This window comes from Oncorhynchus masou, chromosome 31 (assembly GCF_036934945.1).
Source record: "Oncorhynchus masou masou isolate Uvic2021 chromosome 31, UVic_Omas_1.1, whole genome shotgun sequence".
In the NCBI taxonomy this organism is placed as follows: Eukaryota; Metazoa; Chordata; class Actinopteri; order Salmoniformes; family Salmonidae; genus Oncorhynchus; species Oncorhynchus masou.
The window spans coordinates 35,346,741-35,370,210 of record NC_088242.1 but is presented as its reverse complement, the minus strand read 5'-3'; the positions used below and the strand labels follow the sequence as shown (position 1 = coordinate 35,370,210).

Genomic DNA, 23,470 nt, shown 5'->3' with positions numbered 1-23,470 from the left:
TTCAGGGTTTGATTGATAACACCTGTGTTAATAGGAATAGTTCTGCCGTTGTTCCAACCAATTATGCGTCTGGTCTGGACAAATAATGTAAAACACTGACTCACGCCAGACTGAATTCTTTACTTAACGTAATATTTATTTCTGTAGAAAACATTAATCTCACATGTACAACACATATCCCCACACATCCCATCATCATTACAATTCAAAATAAAAAGAAGGCCTGCATCTGGGAGGATATACATGTAACCGTGTTGCTTGTCCCTCTCCTTGCCCCCCAACCCGGGCTCGAACCAGGGACCCTCTGAACAAAATCAGCAACTGCCTTTCATGAGCTATCGTTATTCCCAGGGTCAGCATAGGCTTAAACTGTGGAGTGGAGGAACGAGGTTTGGAGTGATACACGGAAGAAATATTTCTTATCGATTCTTAGCATCATATTTCATTCAGTCATTTTAGGGATGAAATCCTATTATCATCAAACCCAATGAATCATCAGTTGATGATTGAATCATCAGTTGATGATTGAATCATCAGTTGATCAGGTACAAGCTTTAGTTTACTGTATTTCACCAAGGCAGAGAGAGGAGTGGGAGACACAGGAGGAACAGAGCGTGTTGAGAGAGACAGAGCGGGGGAGGGGGGGGGGGCAGAAAAACTAAAAGACATCGTGTACCTTTGGCTTTAAAAGTCTGTGTTTATTTGTGTAGCAGACGCAGTAGTGTTTGTCGTGGAGTGAATGACCTCAGGGCTGAAATTGCCCCGAGGCATGCATGGCCTTGGTGGAGAAGAGGGGTGTAAGGGAGAGAGAGAAGGAAAAGAGAGGGGGGGGGGCTGGCGCAGCTTCTGTCAATATATCAGTGAATCAGTGATAATCACTTGTCATAAGCACTGTTCAGAGACCTTCCCTTAGTCCGATAGTAACCCAGACCCTGTGCATAGTGTACTATATAAGATTCCATCAACAATGTAAAGAATGGTTTCTGAGCACGGTCACATTATAGCAAGTCTTTGCAGTTACATTGCTGATCCCCTGTCTTAACGCATCAGGTTGCACCACATTTCTTCATACGCGTACACAACTAGAAAGGCCATTATTTAGAGCCTTGGCCTATTGAGTAACCCTGACTGTCATAGCACAACCAACCAATAAACCTCCATCTTTCCAGCGACGACGACCCCCCCCCCCCAGTCTAGCCCTGTGTATGCCCTGCGGGTCAGACCAAGATGGGTCAAGTGTCTTAAATCCCAGGACGCTTGATATAATGTGGGGGTCATCTGATTCTGACCTGTTGATAGAGGGAGAGGAGGAGAAGGGGGGACATCGTGGGAGAGTATGACAGTGCCTTTATGACCGGTCTCGTCCCTCTATGTGCTGGATCACAGTGGGCGTGGAGAGGATTGGAGTGATGGTAAGGAAACGAGAAGCGGACATGAAAATATGTCATGTTGTAGGAAGTTGCAAAGGGAGAAGCAGCTGTGTTGATTGCTCTAGTTCAGTGTTTTCCCAACTCCGGTCCTCCAGTCCTCCGAAACCAGTCCTCCGAACAGTACACCATTTCGTTGGAGTTCTGGACAAACACATCTCATTCAACTTATCAAGGGCTTGATGATGAGTTGACAAGTTGAATCAGGTGTGCTTGTCTGTGGGCTACAATACAAATGTGTACTGTTGGGGTATTCAAGGACCAGAGTTGGGAAACGCTGAACTAGGTCATTGAGTATTTTGTCGATAGTATTAACATAAAAGTCCATGTTAAAGGGTGAGAGTTAAATAAAAGTTCCCCAGGGTAAGACAGCTGTGCAGTCTGACTGGGACTGGTGAACCCCCCCCCCCCCCCCACACACACACACACCAGATAAAAAATAAAATGTGACAGATCACATGAGCAGCCAGAGCCTCAGAGAACCACTGAGTGAACTCTTGAGTTTGGAGAGAAGGAAGGAGAGGAAGGGGGTGGAGAGGTCAGAGGGCACTTCACCCCCCAGCGTGCACAGAGCCAAGAGTCAGGTGGGTCCAGGAGGAGGGATTGGAAGAGGAAGACGAGGATTAGGAAAAAGGTGTTTTATTCCGTTTGATCAGTCAGACTCGTCCAGAGTGCAACGTCTTCTGAACTCTTGGCCTCGCTCGTGAATCCACTTGTTCGACACTGGAGAGAGAAGATGAAAACTAAGCCAGGTGGACATATAAACACACGCATCAAAAAACATGACATAGGAAAAAGGACCAATTGTTAACTGCTGGAGCAAACAGTTCGCCGACCGGGCACAAGGTTATTTCTGCCCTCAGGCAGACCTGAAGTTCTCAGGGTGTAGGTAATATGACAGGATTAAAGGATGTAATGAGAAACAGGTCGGCTCACCCCACTTGTTGCCCACCAGGACGGGGCAGGCTGCGTGCCGCGTGCTGTAGTCACCCTCCCCGCTGGCAAACAGGTTATACCAGAACACCGCACTTCCCTGAAAACAACAGTTTACATATACACGCATTAAAGACACCGTTCCTGATTTAGCATTCAAATATCATCACAGGAAAAGAATGCGATGTGAACACCACAGTTGTGCGTCTCACCTTTTTGGGCCACACTGCAGCTCCCACGTCTGTAAAGACAGTGGCGCCCCCTGATGGCACGTCACTCATCTGCAACAGAGAAGAGAGCGTCTTCAAGCCATCGGTCATGCGTACCACTCTAATAGCAGAGATTTTTCAAGTTCAACATAATTGAGCCCCATTGCTGTTTAATGGAATCTTGGAAATGAGATCGATTTACACAAGGGTAAATGGAAGATCGAAAGTGTATCCATAGCTATGAAATAGACCTTGAAACAGCATATTGCTTAATGGACATGTATAAAGCAGAGATACTAACGTAAATTAACCAGGTGGCGATGCGGTTCCCGGTGCCCAGCTCTTTAAACGCATCTGGTTCATCTTTCTGCAAAGACAGGGAACAAACACAAAGGGTCTAAGGTTGAATAACACTCAAGGCAAAAACACCACCCAGATATGAACCCACTCACAACAGTAGATGCAAGTGTGCCAGCCATCAAGTCACCCACTGACTCTCGGTCATGCACGTCATAGTTCCCTGACCAGAATAGAAAGAGAAGCCTTGTTTACCCGCCCAAAGTCAAAGTGGGGCTCGTATTGCCCGCCCACGCCGTAATTTGCCACCTGGGGAGAGAGGAAGAGAGGGTATAAACAGTGACAGATGCTGTGTTGTCATTAGAGACACTCGTGTTCAATACTGGAGAATGACCTTTCCTTCCGCTTTACCTTCACAGTACAAACACTAGTCTTTCATTGGCTCTTCCTAAGTAGCAAACAGCAGTAAAGTTCATTCCTGATTGATCAATCAAAATGTATTGATAAGGTCCTTTTAACCATCAGTAGATGTCAGAAAGTGCTATACAGAAAACCAGCCTAAATCCCCAAACAGCAAGCCCTCAGATGTAGTCACTGCATGGAATACATTTTTCACCCTGTTGCTATAATAGACATATACACTGAACATACCAAACATTAGGAACACCTTCCTAATACTGAGTTGCACCCCCCTTTTGCCCTCAGAACAGCCTCAATTTGTCAGGGCATGGACTCTACAAGTTATCGAAAGCGTTGCACACAGATGCTGGCCCATGTTGACTCCAATGCTTCCCACAGTTGTGTCAAGTTGCCTGGATGTCCTTTGGGTGGTGGACCATTCTTGATACGCATGGGAAACTGTTGAGCGTGAAAAACCCAGGAGCGTTGCAGTTCTTGACACAAACTGGTGCGCCTGGCACCTACTACCATACCCTGTTCAAAGGCACTTGAAATCTTTTGTCTTGCACATTCACCCTCTGAATGGCACACATGCACAATCCATGTCTCAATTGTCTCAGGACACAAAAATCCTTTTTTAACCCGTCTCCTCCTTCATCTATACCGATTCAAGTAGATTTAACAAGTGACACACAGTACATAAGTGATTCATATCTTTCACCTGGATTCACCTGATCAGTCGATGGCATGGAAAAAGCAGGTGTTCTTAATGTTTCGTATACTCAGTGTATATTCACATCATTGGTTGCTAAACCCCATAGGTGTACTGCGAGATTATTCACTCCTGCCAGTCCTACCAAACTCCCTCAGCCAACCGGATGTTCTGTTGCGTTACCTGCAGCTCCTCTGCGGTCTTGACATTCAGGCCGGTGATATCCTCAATGCGCTGGTTTATCTTGTCCACTACTGGATCCTCATAGGCGGTTAGCCACGCACTATGATGAGAGACGGAGGGTTTCTGAGTCGTAAAATACCTCCTGGATTTATGATCAATTGCAGCCAGGCAGCTGACTAACGTTATTACAGATGAGCATGGGCTGCATGCGTTAGTACTGTATGTTAGAAGGGTGTAGGAGAAGGAAACAGGCTGGTTGGGACAGAACGCTTCAAGGGAACCCCATATTTATCCACAAGTCTCAAAGCAAAATGTTTTTGTTTTTTTTCTCCTTTTGATATGCTTCTATTTGAAGAATCCCCTTAGTTAATGAAAACTAACTGTTTCTCATCAAGGAAGATGGGGCAGAGTAACCATTTGGGGTTATTCATTTAACAACAGACCCCAGTCCTTCTGTCCCTCTACGTAAAATATAAACATATTTTGGATTAGAAAGGTATGGGAGTAACAGAAGATTCTGTTAAGTGTCCAGCAGGCAGCAGAGTAGACTGGGCAGACCAAGATCTCATCCTTCCATTGGATAGGAGCCGCACCTCACTTGGGCCCCCTCGACGGGTCGAACAACGTCGAGTCAGACAAAGCCCCAGTCTCAGGCCCTGTGTTTACACACCATCATTTAACAGGAGTGTCTGTGTGTGTCCTATGTGCATCCAGCTAATTAGCGTAGCCTGTGCATGTTATATAGATGAATAAGACATGCCTTGAAGTGGCTCAATCTTGTCATACATACTGAAGTAGAAATGTGTGTGTGTGTGTGTGTTGAATTACTCTGGGCTATTTTTGAAGTGCTGTTATTAGGAGAGTACGGCCAGAATTCTGGCTCAAATCCTCAGATATAAATGTGCTATCAGCTGTTATATCGGCTGTACGGTTACAAATATGTTTGCTGTATCAGACTGGTTGATTGAACCATTCATCTAACAAAAAGACAAATATATACAGCCTAAGAACCCGGATAACTAATGGCCCTAAGATAATTCATTAAAACGTTGCATGTTTAATGAGCACAACGCTTAATGTATTTAACTAATTGAGGTGAAGGGGATCAAAGGTCGTTATGAAACTAGAATCTGGGGTATCAGACTTGAGGAAAAGAACGTGGTCACCACCATGTTTCCATTTGCTCGTCTCAGCTCAATCTATCCGCACAAGGGGGCGCTCTATAACCGCTCCACATCAAACAGGCTTGAAGGGAGCCAAGGGGCCCGGCAGCCACCTTCCTGGAAGAGGAATTCAACTTTGACTTCCACCCACACACTGAAATAACATTCTGTAAGATACACCGGAGCCTGCACCAAGATAACCAGAAAAACGTCCTTGTGTTTTCAAAGAAAAAGAGCAGGTAAAACTACCTTGGCTTGTCATGCTGATTAATGTCCATCATCTGATGAGTTGGAGAGGAAGGGATCTGACTGGATAGGTCAGGGGGAGGGAGGTGAAACCGTAAGCAAAGGTCGACAAAGGGGTGAGGGGGAGGGATGAGCAGCGTGAAAGGGCGGACAGGGCCTCATGCAGGCCCCTCCCCTTCACCTTTGACCCCTTACCTCTTGGAGACTCTGTAATGGGCCGTGGTGAGTTTCCCTGTTTGGGGGTCATGCACGGTGGCGCGCCTTAGCTAGCTCCCGGACGGTTCACATTACAGTCACAGATCACAAAAGTGGAGGACAGACACACAGAGAGGAAGAGGAGAGACAGAGAAATAGAAAGAGAGATAGAGATAGACAGAGATAGAGAGAGATGGTCACTGAATGATCCAAGCAACTGTATGAAAGCCAGACTGATGCCGGGCCAGGGCATGCGACCATGCTGTCTAAAACCATTGCAGCAAACGACTTGCTGAGCTTGCACTCAGGTAATGGCTAGTAATGGCCAGTGTCAAACTTAATTGAGATGCTACAAAAGGAAGATGAGATATTAGACTGCCCCTAACGGAACCCCGACTACTGTTAAAGGAGTCAGATAACAAGCAGAGGATACTCAACTCCTCTTCCTCCCTCTTGTTATGATCAAAGAAGTGGCAGGACGTCTTGGCAAGAGCACGGGCCCAGAATTATACCTTCTTCAAAATCAACCTATCGGTACCTTCCAATATACCCTAAATATCTACATTTCACAAAAAAAGTAACTTGTTCAGGCAATAATAGCACAAGTTCCCCAAACATACAAACTATCAATTTACACTAGTCATTGTGTACAATCAGTTATATTCATTCTACGCTTAGGTCATAGAGTTCACGACTAGCTGTTGTGCTTTTGCCAAGGTTCCTGCCCGAAGCGGAGGGGATGCGGGGTGCAGAGGGATTTGGCGTTACAGACAGAGACACGGTTTGGGTTACAGTGTTGTGCCCATCCCTGCCTGCTGGTCTTACCTCTTGCTGATTCGATAGTGGGCGGTCTCCAGCACACCAGTAATGGGGTTGGAGATGGTGGCCCGGCGCAGCTGTGGAGCCAACAGCCAACCGGCCGAGAGGACACGGGTTACAGGGACAATCCCTGTTACACACTGGCTGGCTGCTGGACCCACATACACTACTAGGCTACATTAAGTCTGTGCTGTGTGTCCCTGCTGGGTTCCCTTACCCTCTCCAAGAGCTGAACCACAGCTTGAGTTATGGATCTCGATCATTGACATCAATACACGATTTATCCGAAAGTTAGATATGTGTTTGATATGAAGCTACGATTTGGTTATGATCGTTTGAGGTGATGTTCATTGCCGAGTCAAAACTCCCTTTTAGTTCGAACTGAGCTATCAAATACTACTGTATGAGCCAAGCAAGTGGGATGTTGCTCTTATCCAGCCAGTGTGTAACAAATAAACAAAAACACACACATTGTACACAGTCAGGTCCTCAGGCAGAGTGGGCATCCCCAGTGTTCTTACGGCAGCAATGGAACGTGCATATTACACACATTTTAAACAGTGGAGGCTGGTGTGGCGAGCTCTAGGAAGACGGGCTCATTGTAAAGGCTGGAGTAAAAGAAATGGGACCGTATCCAACACATCAAACATATGAAAACCATGTTTGACTCCGTTCCATTTATTCCATCCAGTGCTGGAAAAAATACCCAACATTCATACTAAAAGTAAAGATACCTTAATAGAAAATGACTCAAGTAAAAGTGAAAGTCACCCAGTAAAATACTATTTGAGTACATATACTTAAGTATCAAAAGTAAATGTAATTACTAAAATATAGTTAAGTATCAAAAGTAAAAGCATAAATCATTTCATATTCCTTATGTAAAGCAAACATTCTTTTTAAATTACTTTTTTTTAAATTAATAACCTCTTGATGCTATGGGGGCGCTATTTCATTTTTGGATAAAAAGACGTGCCCGTTTTAAGCTCAATATTTTGTCACAAAAAGATGCTCGACTATGCATATAATTGATAGCTTTGGAAAGAAAACACTCTGACGTTTCCAGAACTGCAAAGATATTCTCTGTGCGTGCCCTAGAACGTGAGCTACAGGCAAAACCAAGATGAAACGGCATCCAGGAAATCAGCAGGATTTTTGAGGCTCCGTTTTCCATTGTCTCCTTATATGGCTGTGAATGCGAGAGGAATGAGCCTGCCCTTTCTGTCGTTTCCCCAAGGTGTCTGCAGCATTGTGGCGTATTTGTAGGCATATCATTGGAAGATTGACCATAAGAGACCACATTTACCAGGTGTCCGCCCGGTGTCCTGCACCGAAATTGGTGCGCAAACCTCAGCTGCAAGTATTTTTCCATGGAATTCAGAGAAGAAAGCAGGCTTCCACGAACGGTATATCAATGAAGAGATATGTGAAAAAACACCTTGAGGATTGATTCCAAACAACGTTTGCCATGTTTCGGTCGATATTATGGAGTTAAATCGGAAAAAGTTTGACGTTGTTGGTGACTGAATTTTCGGTTCGTTTCGGTAGCCAAATGTGATGTACAAAACGGAGCGATTTCTCCTACACAAAGATTCTTTCAGGAAAAACTGAACATTTGCTATGTAACTGAGAGTCTCATTGAAAACATCCGAAGCTCTTCAAAGGTAAATGATTTTATTTATTTGGTTATCTGGTTTTTGTGAAAATGTTGCGTGCTAAATGCTACTCAAAATGCTAAGCTAGCTTTGCATACTCTTACACAAATTAGTGAATTGCTATGGTTCAAAAGCATATTTTGAAAATCTGAGATGACAGTGTTGTTAAGAAAAGGCTAAGCTTGAGAGCAGGCACATTATTTTCATTTTATTTGCGATTTTCAGAAATCGTTAACGTTGCGTTATGCTAATGAGCCTGAGGCTTTATTCACGATCCCGGATCCGGGATGGGGAGTATCAAGAGTTAATGGGTAGCCAGGGGAACTCTCCAACACAGAGGGAGTAGGGATGACCGGGGATGTTCTCTTGATAAGTGTGTGAATAAGACCATTTTCCTGTCCTGCTGAGCATTCAAAACGTAACAAGTACTTTTGGGTGTCAGGGAATATGTTTGGAGTAAAAACGGCATCATTTTCTTTAGGAATGTAGTGAAGTAAAAGTAATCCAAAATATAAATAGTAAAGTAAAGACACCAAAAAAATAAAAATAAAGATGTACTTTTTACTCAAGTAATTTTTTTTTTTTACTCAAGTACAATGTTTTTACTTTTGGGTGTCAGGGAAAATGTATGGAGTAAAAACAGCATCATTTTCTTTAGGAATGTAGTGATGTAAAAGTAATCCAAAATATAAATAGTAAAGTAAAGTACAGATACCAAAAAAACTATTTAAGTAGTACTTTCAAGAATTTTTTTTTTTTACTTAAGTACTTTCCACCACTGACTCCATCTCAGCCATTACAATGAGCCTGTCCTCCTATAGCACCGCCACCAGCCTCCACTGATTTTAACGCCTACCACACTTAGGGTTGAAAAATCCCAGAGACTTTCCCAAAACTGTCCTCCAAATGGGAATTCTGGAAAATCTTAGAATTTTTGGGGAAAACTGGAAAAATGACCTGAATTTTGCAACCCTTACCACACCCCAGACCGTGCCTTCCCCTGAGGGTGGACCTTGAACTCACCCTGGGTTTGGCCAGCTCTTTGACCTTCTCGATCTCGCTGTTGGAGAGGATGTCATGGTAACGGATGATGCGTGGGCGGTCCCACTCGTCCTCCTGCTTGACGGGACCCAGCACGTATAGGGGGTGACGGTTGTTGTCAGAGTAACGGCAGAACATACGACTCTGACGCCGCGGGGTCTGGAGATAGGGGGAGGGAGAGAGAGACAGATAGATCATTATCATATATAAATCACAGAGGGTCACCCGAGGTCACAAACTTGCTATGGTATCTGACCCAAACATTCCGGGACATATATGGGACATTCTCACAGTTCTGGCCATTGCTATAGCTACTGGCTTAGAATCTATCAAGGCACGGTTCAGCGAGTGCACACACACACACACCCACTCTAACCCACACACACACAAACACACACACACACACACACACACACACACTTGTTCATCCAGGCTTCTGCCTCATTGCCAAACATAATGACTAGAGTAAACAGATCCATCTATGGACAGACAGACGGGCTGAAGCAGAGCCAGGGGGAGAAGCAGGGAGTGGTGTATGCAGGAGAGAGGACATAGAGAATCATTAAGGAGATTCACGCAGCAGAGGAAAATGTGCCAAAAGATCCCTATTGTCCTGCCCAAACATCGAACTGGTCTCTCTCTCGGATGAGCATATGGCTTAGGAAATACCCATATATACTGAACAAAAAATATAAAATGTAACATGCAACAATTTCAAGGGTTTTACTGAGTTGCAGTTCATATCAGGAAATCAGTCAATTTAAATAAATAAATTAGACTCTAATCTATGGATTTCACATGACTGGGAATAGAGATTTGCATCTGTTGGTCACAGATACCTTAAAAAAAGGTAGGGGCGTGGACCAGAAAAAGTCTGTCTCTGGTACGACCACCATTTGCCTCATGCAGTGCGACACATCTCCTTCGCACAGAGTTGCTGTGGACTGTGGAATGCTGTGCCACTCCTCTTCAACGGCTGTGCGAAGTTGACGGATATTGGCGGGAAATGGAACACGCTGCCGTACTTGTCGATCCAGAGCATCCCAAACATGCTCAATGGGTGACATGTCAGGAGAGTATGCAGGCCATGGAAGAATTGGGAAAGGAATCATCTACAGATCCTTGCAACATGGGGCTGTGCATTATCATGCTGAAACCGGAGGTGACGGCAGTGGATGAATGGCACGACATTGATCCGCTGCCATCAGGATCGAGTCGCGGTATCTCTGTGCATTCACAATGACATCGATAAAATGCAATTGTGATCGTTTTCCGTAGCTTATGCCTGCCCATACCATAACCCCACCGTCACCATGGGGCACACCTGTCAGGTGGATGGATGATCTTGGCAAAGGAGAAATGCTCACTAACAGGGATGAAAACACATTTGAACGCACAATTTGAGAGAAATAAGCTTTTTGTGCGCATGGAACATTCCTGGGATCTTTTATTTCAGCTCATGAAACACTTTACATTTTGCATTTATATTTTCGTTCAGTGAAATTCCATGATCAATATAAAGCCTTTCAAGACGAGTAGGACTTAAGCCATTTAAACATCAAAATACATAGCCATTAGAAGTTGTGCATGCAGAGTGTGTGTGTGTTAGTACCAGTGGAGGCTGGTGAGGGGAGGAGGGCTCATAGTAATGGCTGGAAAGAAATGAATGGAATAGTATCAAACACATGGAAGCCATTTTCATTTATTCTATTCCAGCTACTACTAGGAGTCTGTCCTCCGATTTAAAGTGCCACCAGTGGTCAGTACAGCCTCTCACCATCTTGATGCCCTCGCCGCGACACAGCTGTTCGTACTTCCTCCTCTCAGGCAGGTAGTCTGCAGGTCTGCCCTTCTTCTCAGACACCTCCCGCTTCTCCCTCTCTCTTTCCTCCTTCTCCTTCAGGCCCTCCTCTGCCTCCACCTTCTTCTGCTTGGCCAGCTGGTACTCAAAGTACTTCAGGTTACCATTGGCTCGCTGGTGGGCAGAGTCTGAGGAACACAGCAGACACATTTAGGACTGAAGATGAGAATCTACTCAGTATTGTCCTGTGCATTACAATCAAGACATGAAACGCATAGGAAACACAAATATCCACTCACCCAATTTCAGCAGTCTCTTGGTGTAGTCCAGGGCCCTCTCTAGCTCCCCCTGCTGGTAGATAGAGTAGCTGAGGTAATCCAGGATGGTCACCATGTCCACGGTGGACTCCTCTCCCCCGTCCAGCTGTTTCAGGGCCTGCTCCATCCACAGCTCCGTGTGGTAGTAGTCTGCATCAGAGTAGGCTATCTTCCCCAGCTCAAAGCAGTCCTCCACCGTCATCGGGCTCATAGTGACATCCGTATTGGTTCCTGTGTGTAGACATGAGTGAGTGACACACACACATCCGACACACACGTAGACTCATCTCATCAGCATAAAAATTCCATCTCGGCAGCATTTGCATACAGTGCATTTCCATGGCATTACATGGGATTTCAAGACTTCATGTGGAATAAATGGGGCTTTCCACTGCATGTTGTGAGCCCTGTGCAGGGTTTCCCTCCGTAACAGTAGCAGGAGCAGCAATCACTGAAGCTATAACAGAACCTCCGCCGGCAACACGCCCACGGCTAATCCACTCCTGGTATGCAGCTCCCTCCACATGCCTTTCCCTGCCTGCCCCTCACCAGGCAGTTCCCTCATGGAGATGGTATGTGTTTCCAGCCAGTAGGTGCCTAAATGACTATCGCCTCATAGCACTCACATCTATAGCCATGAAATGCTTTGAAAGGCTGGTCATGGCTCACATCAACACCATCATCCCAGACATCTTAGCCTTACTCCAATTCGCATACCGCCCCCAACAGATCCAAAGATAGCGCAATCTCTATTGCACTCCACACTGCCCTCACTCACCTGGACAAAAGGAATATCCAAAAGTAAGAATGCTTCATTGACTACTGCTCACATTTAACACCATAGTCCCCTGCAAGCTCATCACCAAGCTCAGGTGACACCTCCCTGGACATTCCCTCTGCAATTCTGGAAGGATATTGACCTCATCCCGTCAGTCGAGGATGCCTGGTCGTTCTTTAACCTCACTAGGGTAGGGGGCAGCATTCCTAATTTTGGATGAAAAGCGTGCCCAAAGTAAACTGCCTGCTACTCAGATCCAGAAGCTAGGATATGCATATAATTGGTCAATTTGGATAGAAAACACAAGTTTCCAAAACCGTTAAATTAATGTCTGTGAGTATAACAGAACTGATATGGCAGGCAAAAACCTGAGGAAAATCCATCCTGGAAGTGCCATTATTTTGAAATGCCTGTTTTTCCATTGAAAGCCTATCCACCATACAAAGACTTATGACGCAGTTCACGATCCCCATTGTTTCAGGCTTTTACTCTGAAAAATCAGGGAGGAACACCACTTTCAATGTGAGGACAGTGGACATTTCCAGACATGAGTCCAGCGTGTGAGCCTTTCTTGTTTCTCCTTTTCTATTGACGAAGCTATTGTCCGGTTGAAATATGATTGATTATTTATGTCAAAAACAACATGAGGAATGATTATAAACATTGTTTGACATGTTTCTACAAACTTTTATGGTACTTTTTAGATTTTTCGTCTGCATGCTGTGACCGCGCTTTTTTCCAATGGATTACAAAACACGCAAACAAAACAGAGATTTTTGTATATAAAGAAGGGGATTTATCGAACGAAACAAACATTTGTGTAACATGGAGTCTTGGGAGCACTACCATAAGAAGATCATCAAAGGTAAGTGATAAATTGTATTGCTATTTCTGACTTTTGTTACTCCTCTTCTTGGCTGCTAACTGTTTGTAATGATTTGTCTGCTTGGGCACTGTTCTCAGATAATCGCATGGTTTTCTTTTGCCGTAAAGTATTTTTGAAATCTGACACCGTGGTTGGATTAACAAGAAGTTCATCTTTAAACTGATGTATAACACTTGTATGCTTCCTGAATTGTTATAATGAGTATCTCTGTTTTTGAATTTGGCGCTCTGCAATTTCACTGGATGTTGGCCAGGTCGAACGGTAGCGTTTCACACCCCCGTGGGTGAGGTTAAAAGTTATTTCCTCACCATCTTAAATAAGCATGCCCCTTTCAAAAAATATAGAACTAAAAACAGATATAGCCCTTGGTTCACTCCAGACCTAACTGCCCTTGACCAGCACAAAAACATCCTGTGGCGGACTGCACTAGCATCGAATAGTCCCCGCGATGCGATATGCAACTTTTCAGGGAAGTCAGGAAACAATACACGCAGTCAGTCAGGAAAGCAAAGACTAGCTTTTTCAAACAGAAATTTGCATCCTGTAGCTCTAACTCCAAAATGTTCTGGGACACTGTCAAGTCCATGGAGAATAAGAGCACCTCCTCCCAGCTGCCCACTGCACTGAGGCTAGGCAACACTGTCAGCACCGATAAATCCACGATAATCGAGAATTTCAATCAGCATTTCTCTACGGCTGGCCATGCTGTCCTCCTGGCTACCTCAACCCCGGCCAACAGCTCCGCACCCCCCGCAACTATTTTCCCAAGCCTCCCCAACTTCTCCTTCACCCAAATCCAGATAGCAGATGTCCTGAAAGAGCTCCAAAACCTGGACCCGTACAAATCAGCTGGGCTAGAAATTCTGGATCCTCTCTTTCTAAAATTATCCGCCGCCATTGTTGCAACCCCTATTATCAGTCTGTTCAACCTCTCTTTCATATCGTCCGAGATGCCTAAAGATTGGATAGCTGCCGCAGTCATGCCCCTCTTCAAAGGGGGTGACACTCTAGATCCAAACTGTTATAGACTGATATCCATCCTGCCTTGCCTTTCTAAAGTCTTCGAAAGCCAAGTCAATAAACAGATCACTGACCATTTTGAATCCCACCGTACCTCTCCGCTGTGCAATCCGGTTTCCGAGAAGGTCACGGGTGCACCTCGGCCACGCTCAAGGTACGAAACAATATCTTAACCGCCATCGATAAATGACAGTACTGTGCAGCTGTCTTCATCGACCTGGCCAAGTCTTTCGACTGTCAATCACCCTATTCTTATCGGCAGACTCAATAGCCTTGGTTTCTCAAATGACTGCCTCGCCTGGTTCACCAACTACTTCTCAGACAAAGACGGAGAGTCAAAACGGAGGGCCTGTTGTCCAGACATCTGGCAGTCTCTATGGGGGTACCACAGGGTTCAATTCTTGGGCCGACTCTTTTCTCTGTATATATCAACAATGTTGCTCTTGCTGCAGGTGATTCCCTGATCCACCTCTACGCAGACAACGCCATTCTGTATACATCTGGCCCTTCCTTGGACACTGTGTTAACTAACCTCCAAACGAGCTTCAATGCCATACAACACTCCTCCGTGGTTTCCAACTGCTCTTAAACGCTAGTAAATCCAAATGCATGCTTTTCAACCGTTCGCTGCCCACACCCGCCCGCCCGACTAGCATCACAACTCTGTACGGTTCTGACTTAGAATGTGGACAACTACAAATACCTAGGTGTCTGGCTAGACTGTAAACTCTCCTTCCAGACTCATATTAAACATCTCCAACCCAAAATCGGCTTCCTATTTCGCAACAAAGCCTCCTTCACTCACACCGCCAAACATACCCTCGTAAAACTGACTATCCTACCGATCCTCGACTTCGGCGATGTCATTTACAAAATAGCTTCCAATACTCTACTCAGCAAACTGGACGCAGTCTATCACAGTGCCATCCATTTTGTTACCAAAGCCCCTTATAACACCCACCACTGCGACCTGTATGCTCTAGTCGGCTGGCCCTCGCTACATATTCGTTGCCAGACCCACTGGCTCCAGGTCATCTATAAGTCGATGCTAGGTAAAGCTCCGCCTTATCTCAGCTCACTGGTCACGATAACAACACTCACCCGTAGCACGCACTCGAGCAGGTATATTTCATTGGCCATCCCCAAAGCCAACACGTACTTTGGCCGCCTTTCCTTCCAGTTCTCTGCTGCCAATGACTGGAAGCAATTGCAAATTTCGCTGAAGCTGGAGTCTTATATTTCCCTCAATAACTTTAAGCATCAGCTATCTGAGCAGCTAACCAATCGCTGCAGCTGTACATAGCCCATCTGTAAATAGCCCACCCAATCTACCTACATCATCCCCATAGAATTTTTTATTTACTTTTCTGCCCTTTTGCACACCAGTATTTCTACTTGCACATCATCATCTGCTCATCTATCACTCCAGTGTTAATCTTCTCAATTGTAACTACCTCGTTACTATGGCCTACCGCCATTTGCACACACTGCATATAGACTTTCTTTTTTTTCTATTGTGTTATTGGCTGTACGCTTGTTTATTCCATGTGTAACTCCAACATCATCATCAAGTTTGCAGACACGCCGGTGGTAGGTCTGATCACCAACGATGATGAGGCAGCCTGTTAAAGCATGGAGCTTGCAACGCCAGGGTTGTGGGTTCGATTCATTACATTACATTACATTTAAGTCATTTAGCAGAGGACCAGTACGAGAGAAAAATTATGTATGAAATGTATGCAATCACTACTGTAAATCGCTCTGGATTAGAGGGTCTGCTAAATGACTAACATTAATTAAGGGAGGTGGTCAGAGACCTGGCAGTGTGGTGCCAGCACAACCTCTCCCTCAAAGTCAGCAAGACAAAGAGCTGATCGTTGACTACATGAAATTGAGGGATGAGTACACCCCCCATCCACATTGACGGGGCTGTAGTGGAGCAGGTCGAGAGCTTCAAGTTCCTCGGTGTCCACATCACTAAGGAATTAACATGGTTTACACACACACCCTAACAGTTGTGAAGAGGGCACGACAGCGCCTCTTCTCCCCCGGGAGGCTGAAAAGATTAGGCACGGGCCCTCAGATCCTCAAAAAGTTCTAGAGCTGCATCTTGTCTGGCTGCATCACCACTTGGTGCGGCAACTGCAAGGCACACGACACCACAGAGTGTGGTTCGTACGGCTGAGTACATTACTGGGGCCGAGCTCCCTGCCATCCAGGACCTCTATACCGGGAGGTGTCAGAGGAAGGCCCAACGAATTGTCAAAGACTCCAACCACCCAAGCCATAGACTGTTCACTCTACTGCCGCACGGCAAGTCTGGAACCAACAGGACCATGAACAGCTTCTACCCCCAAGCCATAAGCCTGCTAAACAAGACTGCTAAATAGCTCATCAAATGGCTACCCGGACTACCTGCACTAACCCTTTTTTGCACTAACTCTCTATACACACACACTAGACTCTACCCACACACTCACATGTACTTACACTGATAACCCAACACACACGCACGCACTCACACTTTCACACACGCTGCTGCTACTACTGTCTATTATCTATCATGTTGCCTAGTCACTTTGCCCTTACCTATATGTACCTGGTACCCCCTGTAGATAACCATGTTATTTTCACTCCTGAATCACTGTGTATTTATTCCTTGTGTCACTATTTCCATGTTATCATTAACTCTGCATTGCTGGAAAAGGACCCATCAGTAAGTATTTCACTGTTAATCTATACCGGTTGTTCACAAAGCATGTGACGCATAGATTTAAAGCCCCTAGCCTCTACCTCCCTGCCCCATCACCCCTCACCAGGCAGCTCTCCCGTGGAGATGGTTTGCGTGTCCAGCCGGTAGGTGTCCTGCAGCCTCATCAGGGCCTTGGCTGCCCCCGTCTGGTCGTCATCATTGGGGAAGTGCTGTCTCTGGATGGTCAGGTTGGAGATGAACCCTGGAGTATGGGAAGGAAAGATTGCAAAGCTCAATTCTATTATACGAGATCTTCCCTCAAGGTGGTACAGATGCTAAAAGATGCTTGGAGGGCAAGCTTGTTCCTCCCTGAGTGGGAAAAGACCCTGTTCCAATACTTTAGTGAAAAAAATGCTACTGATTATATCGTTTGAAAAAAATAACTTGTCAATTGGCACTTAGCAATAATTTGGAAGGATGAATCTTTATGTGGTAATAGAGCATGTATACAGTCGTTATAATAGAGGCCTGTGAGTAACCCTGACCATCAGACATGTCCTTGAGAACCAGGCTCTCCAGCTCTCCCCACTCTGTGTTGAGTCTCTTCATCAGCTTGAAGGCGTTGACCGGGTGGCCCAGGAAGCCCTCTGGGTCCTGTGTGGCCGTGGCCGACAACACGTCCAGCTTCTGAGCCCACCTGGACATGTCGCAGAGGGGAAAACACATTCAGTATACGACTCCTGGAAGCAAATAGTGATTCCTTGTCTGATTGCATTTCTACATATGACACACATACATCAACATTGTATTCATGTACTCCCTCTACAGACAAACATAAATGCAAACCTGTCCCTCAGCACCATTGAAAGGCAATAGATAAAGAGATCAGTTGCGTCATGTCCTGGACTTGACACACCCGGTTGGTTCATTGACGGTGTCTCTTTATAGTAACACAATAAGCCGGAAAGGACAACTAGGTGTCTTGTTAGCCGGGACCATTGTAAGTGATATGACACCCTCAGCGATATGATACCCACTGAGGGTGTTGTTGTACAGGTGGCATTGTGAAGAAGGATATGGAAAATGATTGTCTTAGTATTTATACCATTGTGCGTATGCCCGTGTGGGAGAGAGTAAAGTGAGAAAGAACGAGAGAGTAGCTATCTGGGCATTTGGGGGGGGGGGGTGGGGGGGTGGCTCTCCTCTCACGTTTTGACTTGCTCCAGCTTGCTCTCCTCTGCTCTGATGTAATCCTTCAGAGAGGTGACCAGGTCCTTTTCTGTGTACAGCAGATCTGTCATCTGACCTGGGGAACACAGTGAAACCAGGGTCAAAGGTTGTATAAATGTTGAATACATAGAAGAGTTATACATGTTTGTAATGCTTATGTCTGTGATAAACACATTTCTACCCCTAGGGTTAAGGTTTGTGACCAAGACAGGATGGTAGTGATAAAGGTAATTTCCATGTAAAAATACAAAAAAGACCCATGAGCCCCAACATGAAGATTATAGGAGCATATCAAACTGGGTGTCAAATAAAAGCTAAGAGTCTATATTTTTGTGAACTAAGGCATGTATACATTTTTCAACCATTTTCCATCCTAAAAATGAGGAATGAGCAAAGGCTTTAGATTTCTGGGGAACATTGAAAAAGGCGTGTTAGAAAACATCTCCCATTAAAACGTCTTCAGAGCTGTTAAAGACACACCAAAACACAGTAACGTTGTGGTGAAAGACCCCTGGCAACTAATATCAACACTTCTATTAAGCGCTGGAGAAATGTTTCTGCATTCTGTAAGTTTAAGAAACATTGCCTTTGTGCCTTGAAATTCAATTTCCAAAAAACCCACATATTTATATTGTGTAATTTCTCTCCCTCACGAGGGGGGAGGATAATGAAAGTGCACAGAAGTAACAAGTAAAGGTAGACCTATCAATGAGTTAGTGTTTATACTGATATCAATTTTGTTAATTCATGACGTATTAATTTAGTTATAATTGAATTCATATTAATCAAGGGCTCCCGAGTGGCGCAGCAGTCTAAGGCACTGCATGTCAATGCTAAAGGCGTCACTACAGACCCTGGTTCGATTCCTAGCTGTATCACAACCGGACATGATTGGGAGTCCCATAGGGCGGCGCACAATTGGCCCAGCATCGTCCGAATTAGGGTTTGGCCGGGTAGGCCGTCATTGTAAATAAGAATTTGTTCTTAAACTGACTTGCCTAGTTAAATAAATAAAAACAATAAAGTGATTTAATTCAAAATTCGGATCCCAAAATCAGTAACCGAATTTCTGATATTGAATGGGCTACAATGGGAAATCATAGGTCACAAACCACATATGGGTTCACAAGTTTGTACAGTAGAGTTTAGTTTAGTTCAGTACAGAGTAAAGCACACTAGCATTGAGTACACTATAATGCACTGTGTTGTACTGTAATTAACTCTATTCTACTTGACTGTACAGTACTCTACTTGAGCTCTACTGTGCTGTAGTTTGATGTCCAAACTTGTGAAACGTAGACATGGTTCAGATTTGGTCCAGTTCGGACCAACCAAATGTGGTGGCAGAGCTCATTAAAATAATAGCCCGTGTGTAGAATAATATACAAATATACAAAGTAGGGTATTGCATATTTTACCTTTGTGTACCTATTTAGGATACATCACCATGAAGAGAATGCCATTCATTACCATAATAATGCATTTCTGTGCAGTACAGGTCAGGGACCCACAACGCAATTCTGTTACCGCAATTCTGTTACCGCAATTCTGTTACCGGGTGTGAAACCACTTCACTTACAGTAGTTCAATAACCAAAACAGATTATTTTTAAAAGCCTGTGTGTCATGTCCTAGCTGACACCCCATTCTTTCTGCAGACATCGTTAAATCTTCATTCGGAGCAGATCGTTTTTGGAAAGCGTGGACACGTAAAAAACGGAGGGAGATTTGACTGAAATTCTCTTACCAAACTTTGCATCTGCAGTTCTTCCAGCAAATGTGTTTTCATTTTAAACGTTTAGTGTAAATTCGAGAGCTTGGGGCTATAAGGTTCTATCTGCAAAAAGATGAGATAATTGGCCTTAAAGTCCCGAACTCTCATTGGTTTGAATGGTGTCAGCAATTTTTTATCTTGTATTCTTTTAAGCTTAACATGAATTGGGGGTATTTAGAGTACTATATCGGTAGAGAACAGAACAAGGCTGTGTCAATAACTACATTTTGACAACAATTCAGATGGAACCTCAGTCTCATGCTCTCCGATTGTTATAAGTAGTCTATGTGCAAAGAGCTGTATGGTTTGTTAAACGTTGAAATCAACAGGTTTTGTTTGGCATACACTTTAAGTGAGAGGGGGGGAAAAAATCTATGTCTCCGCGCAATTACATGAACGTGGAATTGCCCTAAACCTACTGAATAAAGGGGTCTATAAAGGATTGGTCATGGAAAATAGAAGGAGGGGGATGTTTACCAATGGAGGTGAAGAAATCTTTGTCAGCGGAGGATGTGTAGAAGAGACAAGTCAACAACACACACCAGACGCCCCTCGGCACCATCTTTGCACTGCTGCACAGGGGTCTGTAAGAGAGAGGGAGACAAGTTGTTAGTCTGTTACGTATCATATTAATACCTGTGAGATGGAAGGGCACTTGCGTGTCTCAGCATGCTAACTGGCTGAGCAGAAGCTCCTATTAATTTGTTGCCTACACTGGGAGATGGTTTTGCCAGGCTTGCCTCCAGAACCCACTGAGTGAATATGTAACCAATGCCAACTCATGCCCCCGGCGTGACCCACTCTGGTCCTTTCACTGCTCCCAGAAGGCCCTAGTTCTTTACACAATTACTATTGTGTAACTTGTGTTGCTCCTAAAAAAAAAAACACTTTGTAAGACTCAAAGCGAGGTATTTCAATTACTTTTAGTCTATGAAAAGAAAACGTGTTGTTTTCATTATACAGTGTCTATCTATAAAAAAAAAACACAGACTTGATACTCAGTTGTTGAGTCACACAGTGACCGCTTGAGACAAAGAGGACAGTACTCTGTTTGACCAGAGGGCATTTGAGGCTTTTAGGATGATGGAGTACACATGCAGGCCAGTGCAAGCAGCAGCCCGCATCCCAAGGAGCGCAAGGAGCAGAGGGGAGTCAAGGTGGGAGGGTAAAGGCTTGATTTCCCACACACGACAACACACCAGCCTTTTGGGCAGCCCAAGTATTTACGATGGGCAATCAAATACCCGGGAGAGTGCACAAGTTCACACAAAAGGCTGGAGTGCAGAAGGTACAGTAAAGTAAACAAACAGGCCAATGGGCTTAATTTAATTTAATGTTGGTCTGGATTTGATATCTGATAGGTACCCTTGAAAACAGACATGCAACACCGAAACAGAGGCCCATCACTCAACCCTGTCTAGGAAAATGTAAAGTAGGTCTCATCACCAAATGGTCTGGAATGTGGGAGATGTGGCTCTACAAGACTATCAACAGCTAGGCTATTAGGTTAAGAGAACTCGTGAGGACACGCAGAGGCGATGTGTCTGTAATCGGCTAGTACTGTTCACTAAAACTGTTTATAATTGTTCAATAACACACGCTGACAGCCATGTTGTTTACAAGCTGCCTTAATTGGTTGAGGAAAACGTATTCCAGCAGTTGACTGGGAATGTTTGAGTCAATGAGTGATAAACTGAATGTATAGCCAAGCCTACTGTTGGAGAGGTTCAGGCTCGAGAGTGAAATTAGGGGAGACAAGTCTGCCACGTTCATGCCCCTCCCCCATTGCTGGGATTTTGGGAGCTCCCCTATCAAAAAAAGATATTTCTTAGAAGCCCTACCTTCAATAACCAGAGTCTGACTGCAAAATTAAAGACTGGTAATAAAGGGAAGTTACATTTGCTTGAGTTTCATTTTCCACATCTGGGATTTTATTATTCTGGCCCTGCAGTAGCTGACTAAACTCAATGAACTTCCTTCACAATGGAGATGAGTTGGGTCAGCTAACTTCACCCCGCAGCTATGTTTCTGAACGATCTGCACGAAGGCAACTCTTCTCTTGAAATAGCAACATTGTCGCAACATGTGTACAATAACCTCCCAAACAATTGTTTCCAGCAACATGTTACTGTTACGTGTAGAATGGGGGGGGGGAACACATTGGAGAAAAAACATCGAACTTAAGCTAAATTGTACTGCAGGTGCGACATACAACTTTTTGATACGTTCACACATTGTTGCTACTGTCCAGCAAGGCAAATCAAAGCCAAGCCAGATAACAACACAGCATCAATAGCTAAAATCGAGCTAATGTTTCATTTGCAACAACGATGTGGCTGACAAATATTTTTTTCCCAATGTGTTATTTCATAAAGGAATGCAGCAGACCAAAACGAATAGCTATTTAGCCATTAGGTCCAGAGTGACTGAGGACATGTCCAGCCGTTTCCTCCAATAAATACGACAGTGAGCGATATCATGCAATAATTAAGAACATCGATGACATATTTTGGTACCTTTTTCAGCCCAGCACTGCGTTCGGAAGGGGGTTAAATCCCCACGTCAATTGCCACCGCTCTTTTCTCCAAATCCTCGGTATTTGTACTGTCCTGCGATGAGCTGGTAGGTTAACGTGCCAGTAATTTTTTTTTGAAACCTTCCCTTTTCTCTTCCGTGACATTTTACAGGATGGTAAATGTCGCCACCTGGCGGCTGCATTTAAACAATGAGTAAAATACAGTCGTGTTTAAATTTACTGTAACTCAAAACTACTTTACGGGGTAAATATATTTACGGATTAAATGTATTATGGACCATTATGGCCAAGCAAAAATAAACAAATAAAATAAAAAGCGATGGGTGGTGGTTCTTGGATACATTTTTTTGCTTGGAGAGTACTTTTTTTTTAAAGTGGTACAATTCCGAGAATAAGCAGTATTTCGAGAATTAAGTCAAAATAAAATTTGGTGAATAAAGTGTCATTATTTAGGGAATAATCTCTACATTTAATTTCGAGAATAAATATTTTAAAAATAAATGACGTAGACATTTTCACAATAGTCGTAGTTACATTTCAAGATTAAAATGTGTATTTTTTATTAACCCTTGTGTGGTGTTCATGTTTTTGTTATTCACCTAATGTTCGCGGATTTGATGGATCCACAACGTTGGGTTTTTAAAACAATACAGCCATAACAATTTACGTAAAAATACTTAAATGTTGATTTATATCAACTACAAACAATATAGACAGCATTCATGGTTAATATTTGACATGTACCTCTGCAAGGTCACATTTATCAATAAAAGCACCATTCGTTTTTTGGAGGTAAAAATCAATTATAATCAAGACATGGGTGGAATAAATCATGTTTATCTTGAACAAAATAGAAATTGAACAAGGTTTTCATCACTATTGATGTTTATTGCTTTGAACTGAACAAATTGGAAGGCCAAATTTTACATTACAGTATTTTATGGAAATGATACATGAGCCCCATTGAACACAGGTTAAGGCCGGTCTACACACCACATGAGGGACAGAGTTTTACTGTGTGTGTGTTGCAACTGTATTCCTTGAACTTGATGCATGTGTCCTGTGTCTTCCTGTCCTTCTTGGGTCCACACACATCACAGCGGTTCTTCTTGTTGCTACCGGCTGCATCTAGAATGATGAACACACTTCGTTCAGGAA

The 23,470-nt window shown here is 44.1% G+C and overlaps 1 protein-coding gene across 3 annotated transcripts; it reads right to left on the bottom strand.

The window, feature by feature from the left end:
- Nucleotides 1–111: 111 nt before the first annotated feature.
- Nucleotides 112–22,425, bottom strand: LOC135523870 (prolyl 4-hydroxylase subunit alpha-1-like). Of its 3 annotated transcripts, XM_064950852.1 has the most exons (16): nt 22,293–22,425; nt 20,254–20,360; nt 17,983–18,079; nt 17,319–17,470; nt 16,898–17,035; nt 11,380–11,628; nt 11,057–11,268; nt 9,262–9,438; nt 6,590–6,660; nt 5,765–5,830; nt 4,161–4,260; nt 3,122–3,175; nt 2,871–2,936; nt 2,573–2,641; nt 2,364–2,460; nt 112–2,150 (listed from the first exon to the last, which is right to left on the bottom strand). In XM_064950852.1, exons 2-16 carry the CDS (start codon nt 20,336–20,338, stop codon nt 2,080–2,082), a joined length of 1,704 nt encoding a protein of 567 aa, XP_064806924.1. In that variant the 5' UTR covers nt 20,339–20,360; nt 22,293–22,425; the 3' UTR covers nt 112–2,079. The 3 variants fall into 3 exon arrangements, with proteins under 3 accessions (XP_064806924.1, XP_064806922.1, XP_064806923.1); XM_064950850.1 differs by lacking the exon at nt 5,765–5,830; XM_064950851.1 differs by lacking the exon at nt 6,590–6,660 and having other exon boundaries at nt 5,765–5,835.
- Nucleotides 22,426–23,470: the final 1,045 nt, after the last annotated feature.

Coding starts and splice junctions, on each gene's coding strand:
- LOC135523870 (XM_064950852.1), bottom strand. CDS start 20,338: ATGGTGCCGAGGGGCGTCTGGTGTGTGTTGTTGACTTGTCTCTTCTAC. Junction 18,080..20,253: donor AGATTTCTTCACCTCCATTG/GTAAACATCCCC, acceptor TGTGTTCCCCAG/GTCAGATGACAGATCTGCTG. Junction 11,269..11,379: donor CAAGAGACTGCTGAAATTGG/GTGAGTGGATAT, acceptor TGTGTTCCTCAG/ACTCTGCCCACCAGCGAGCC.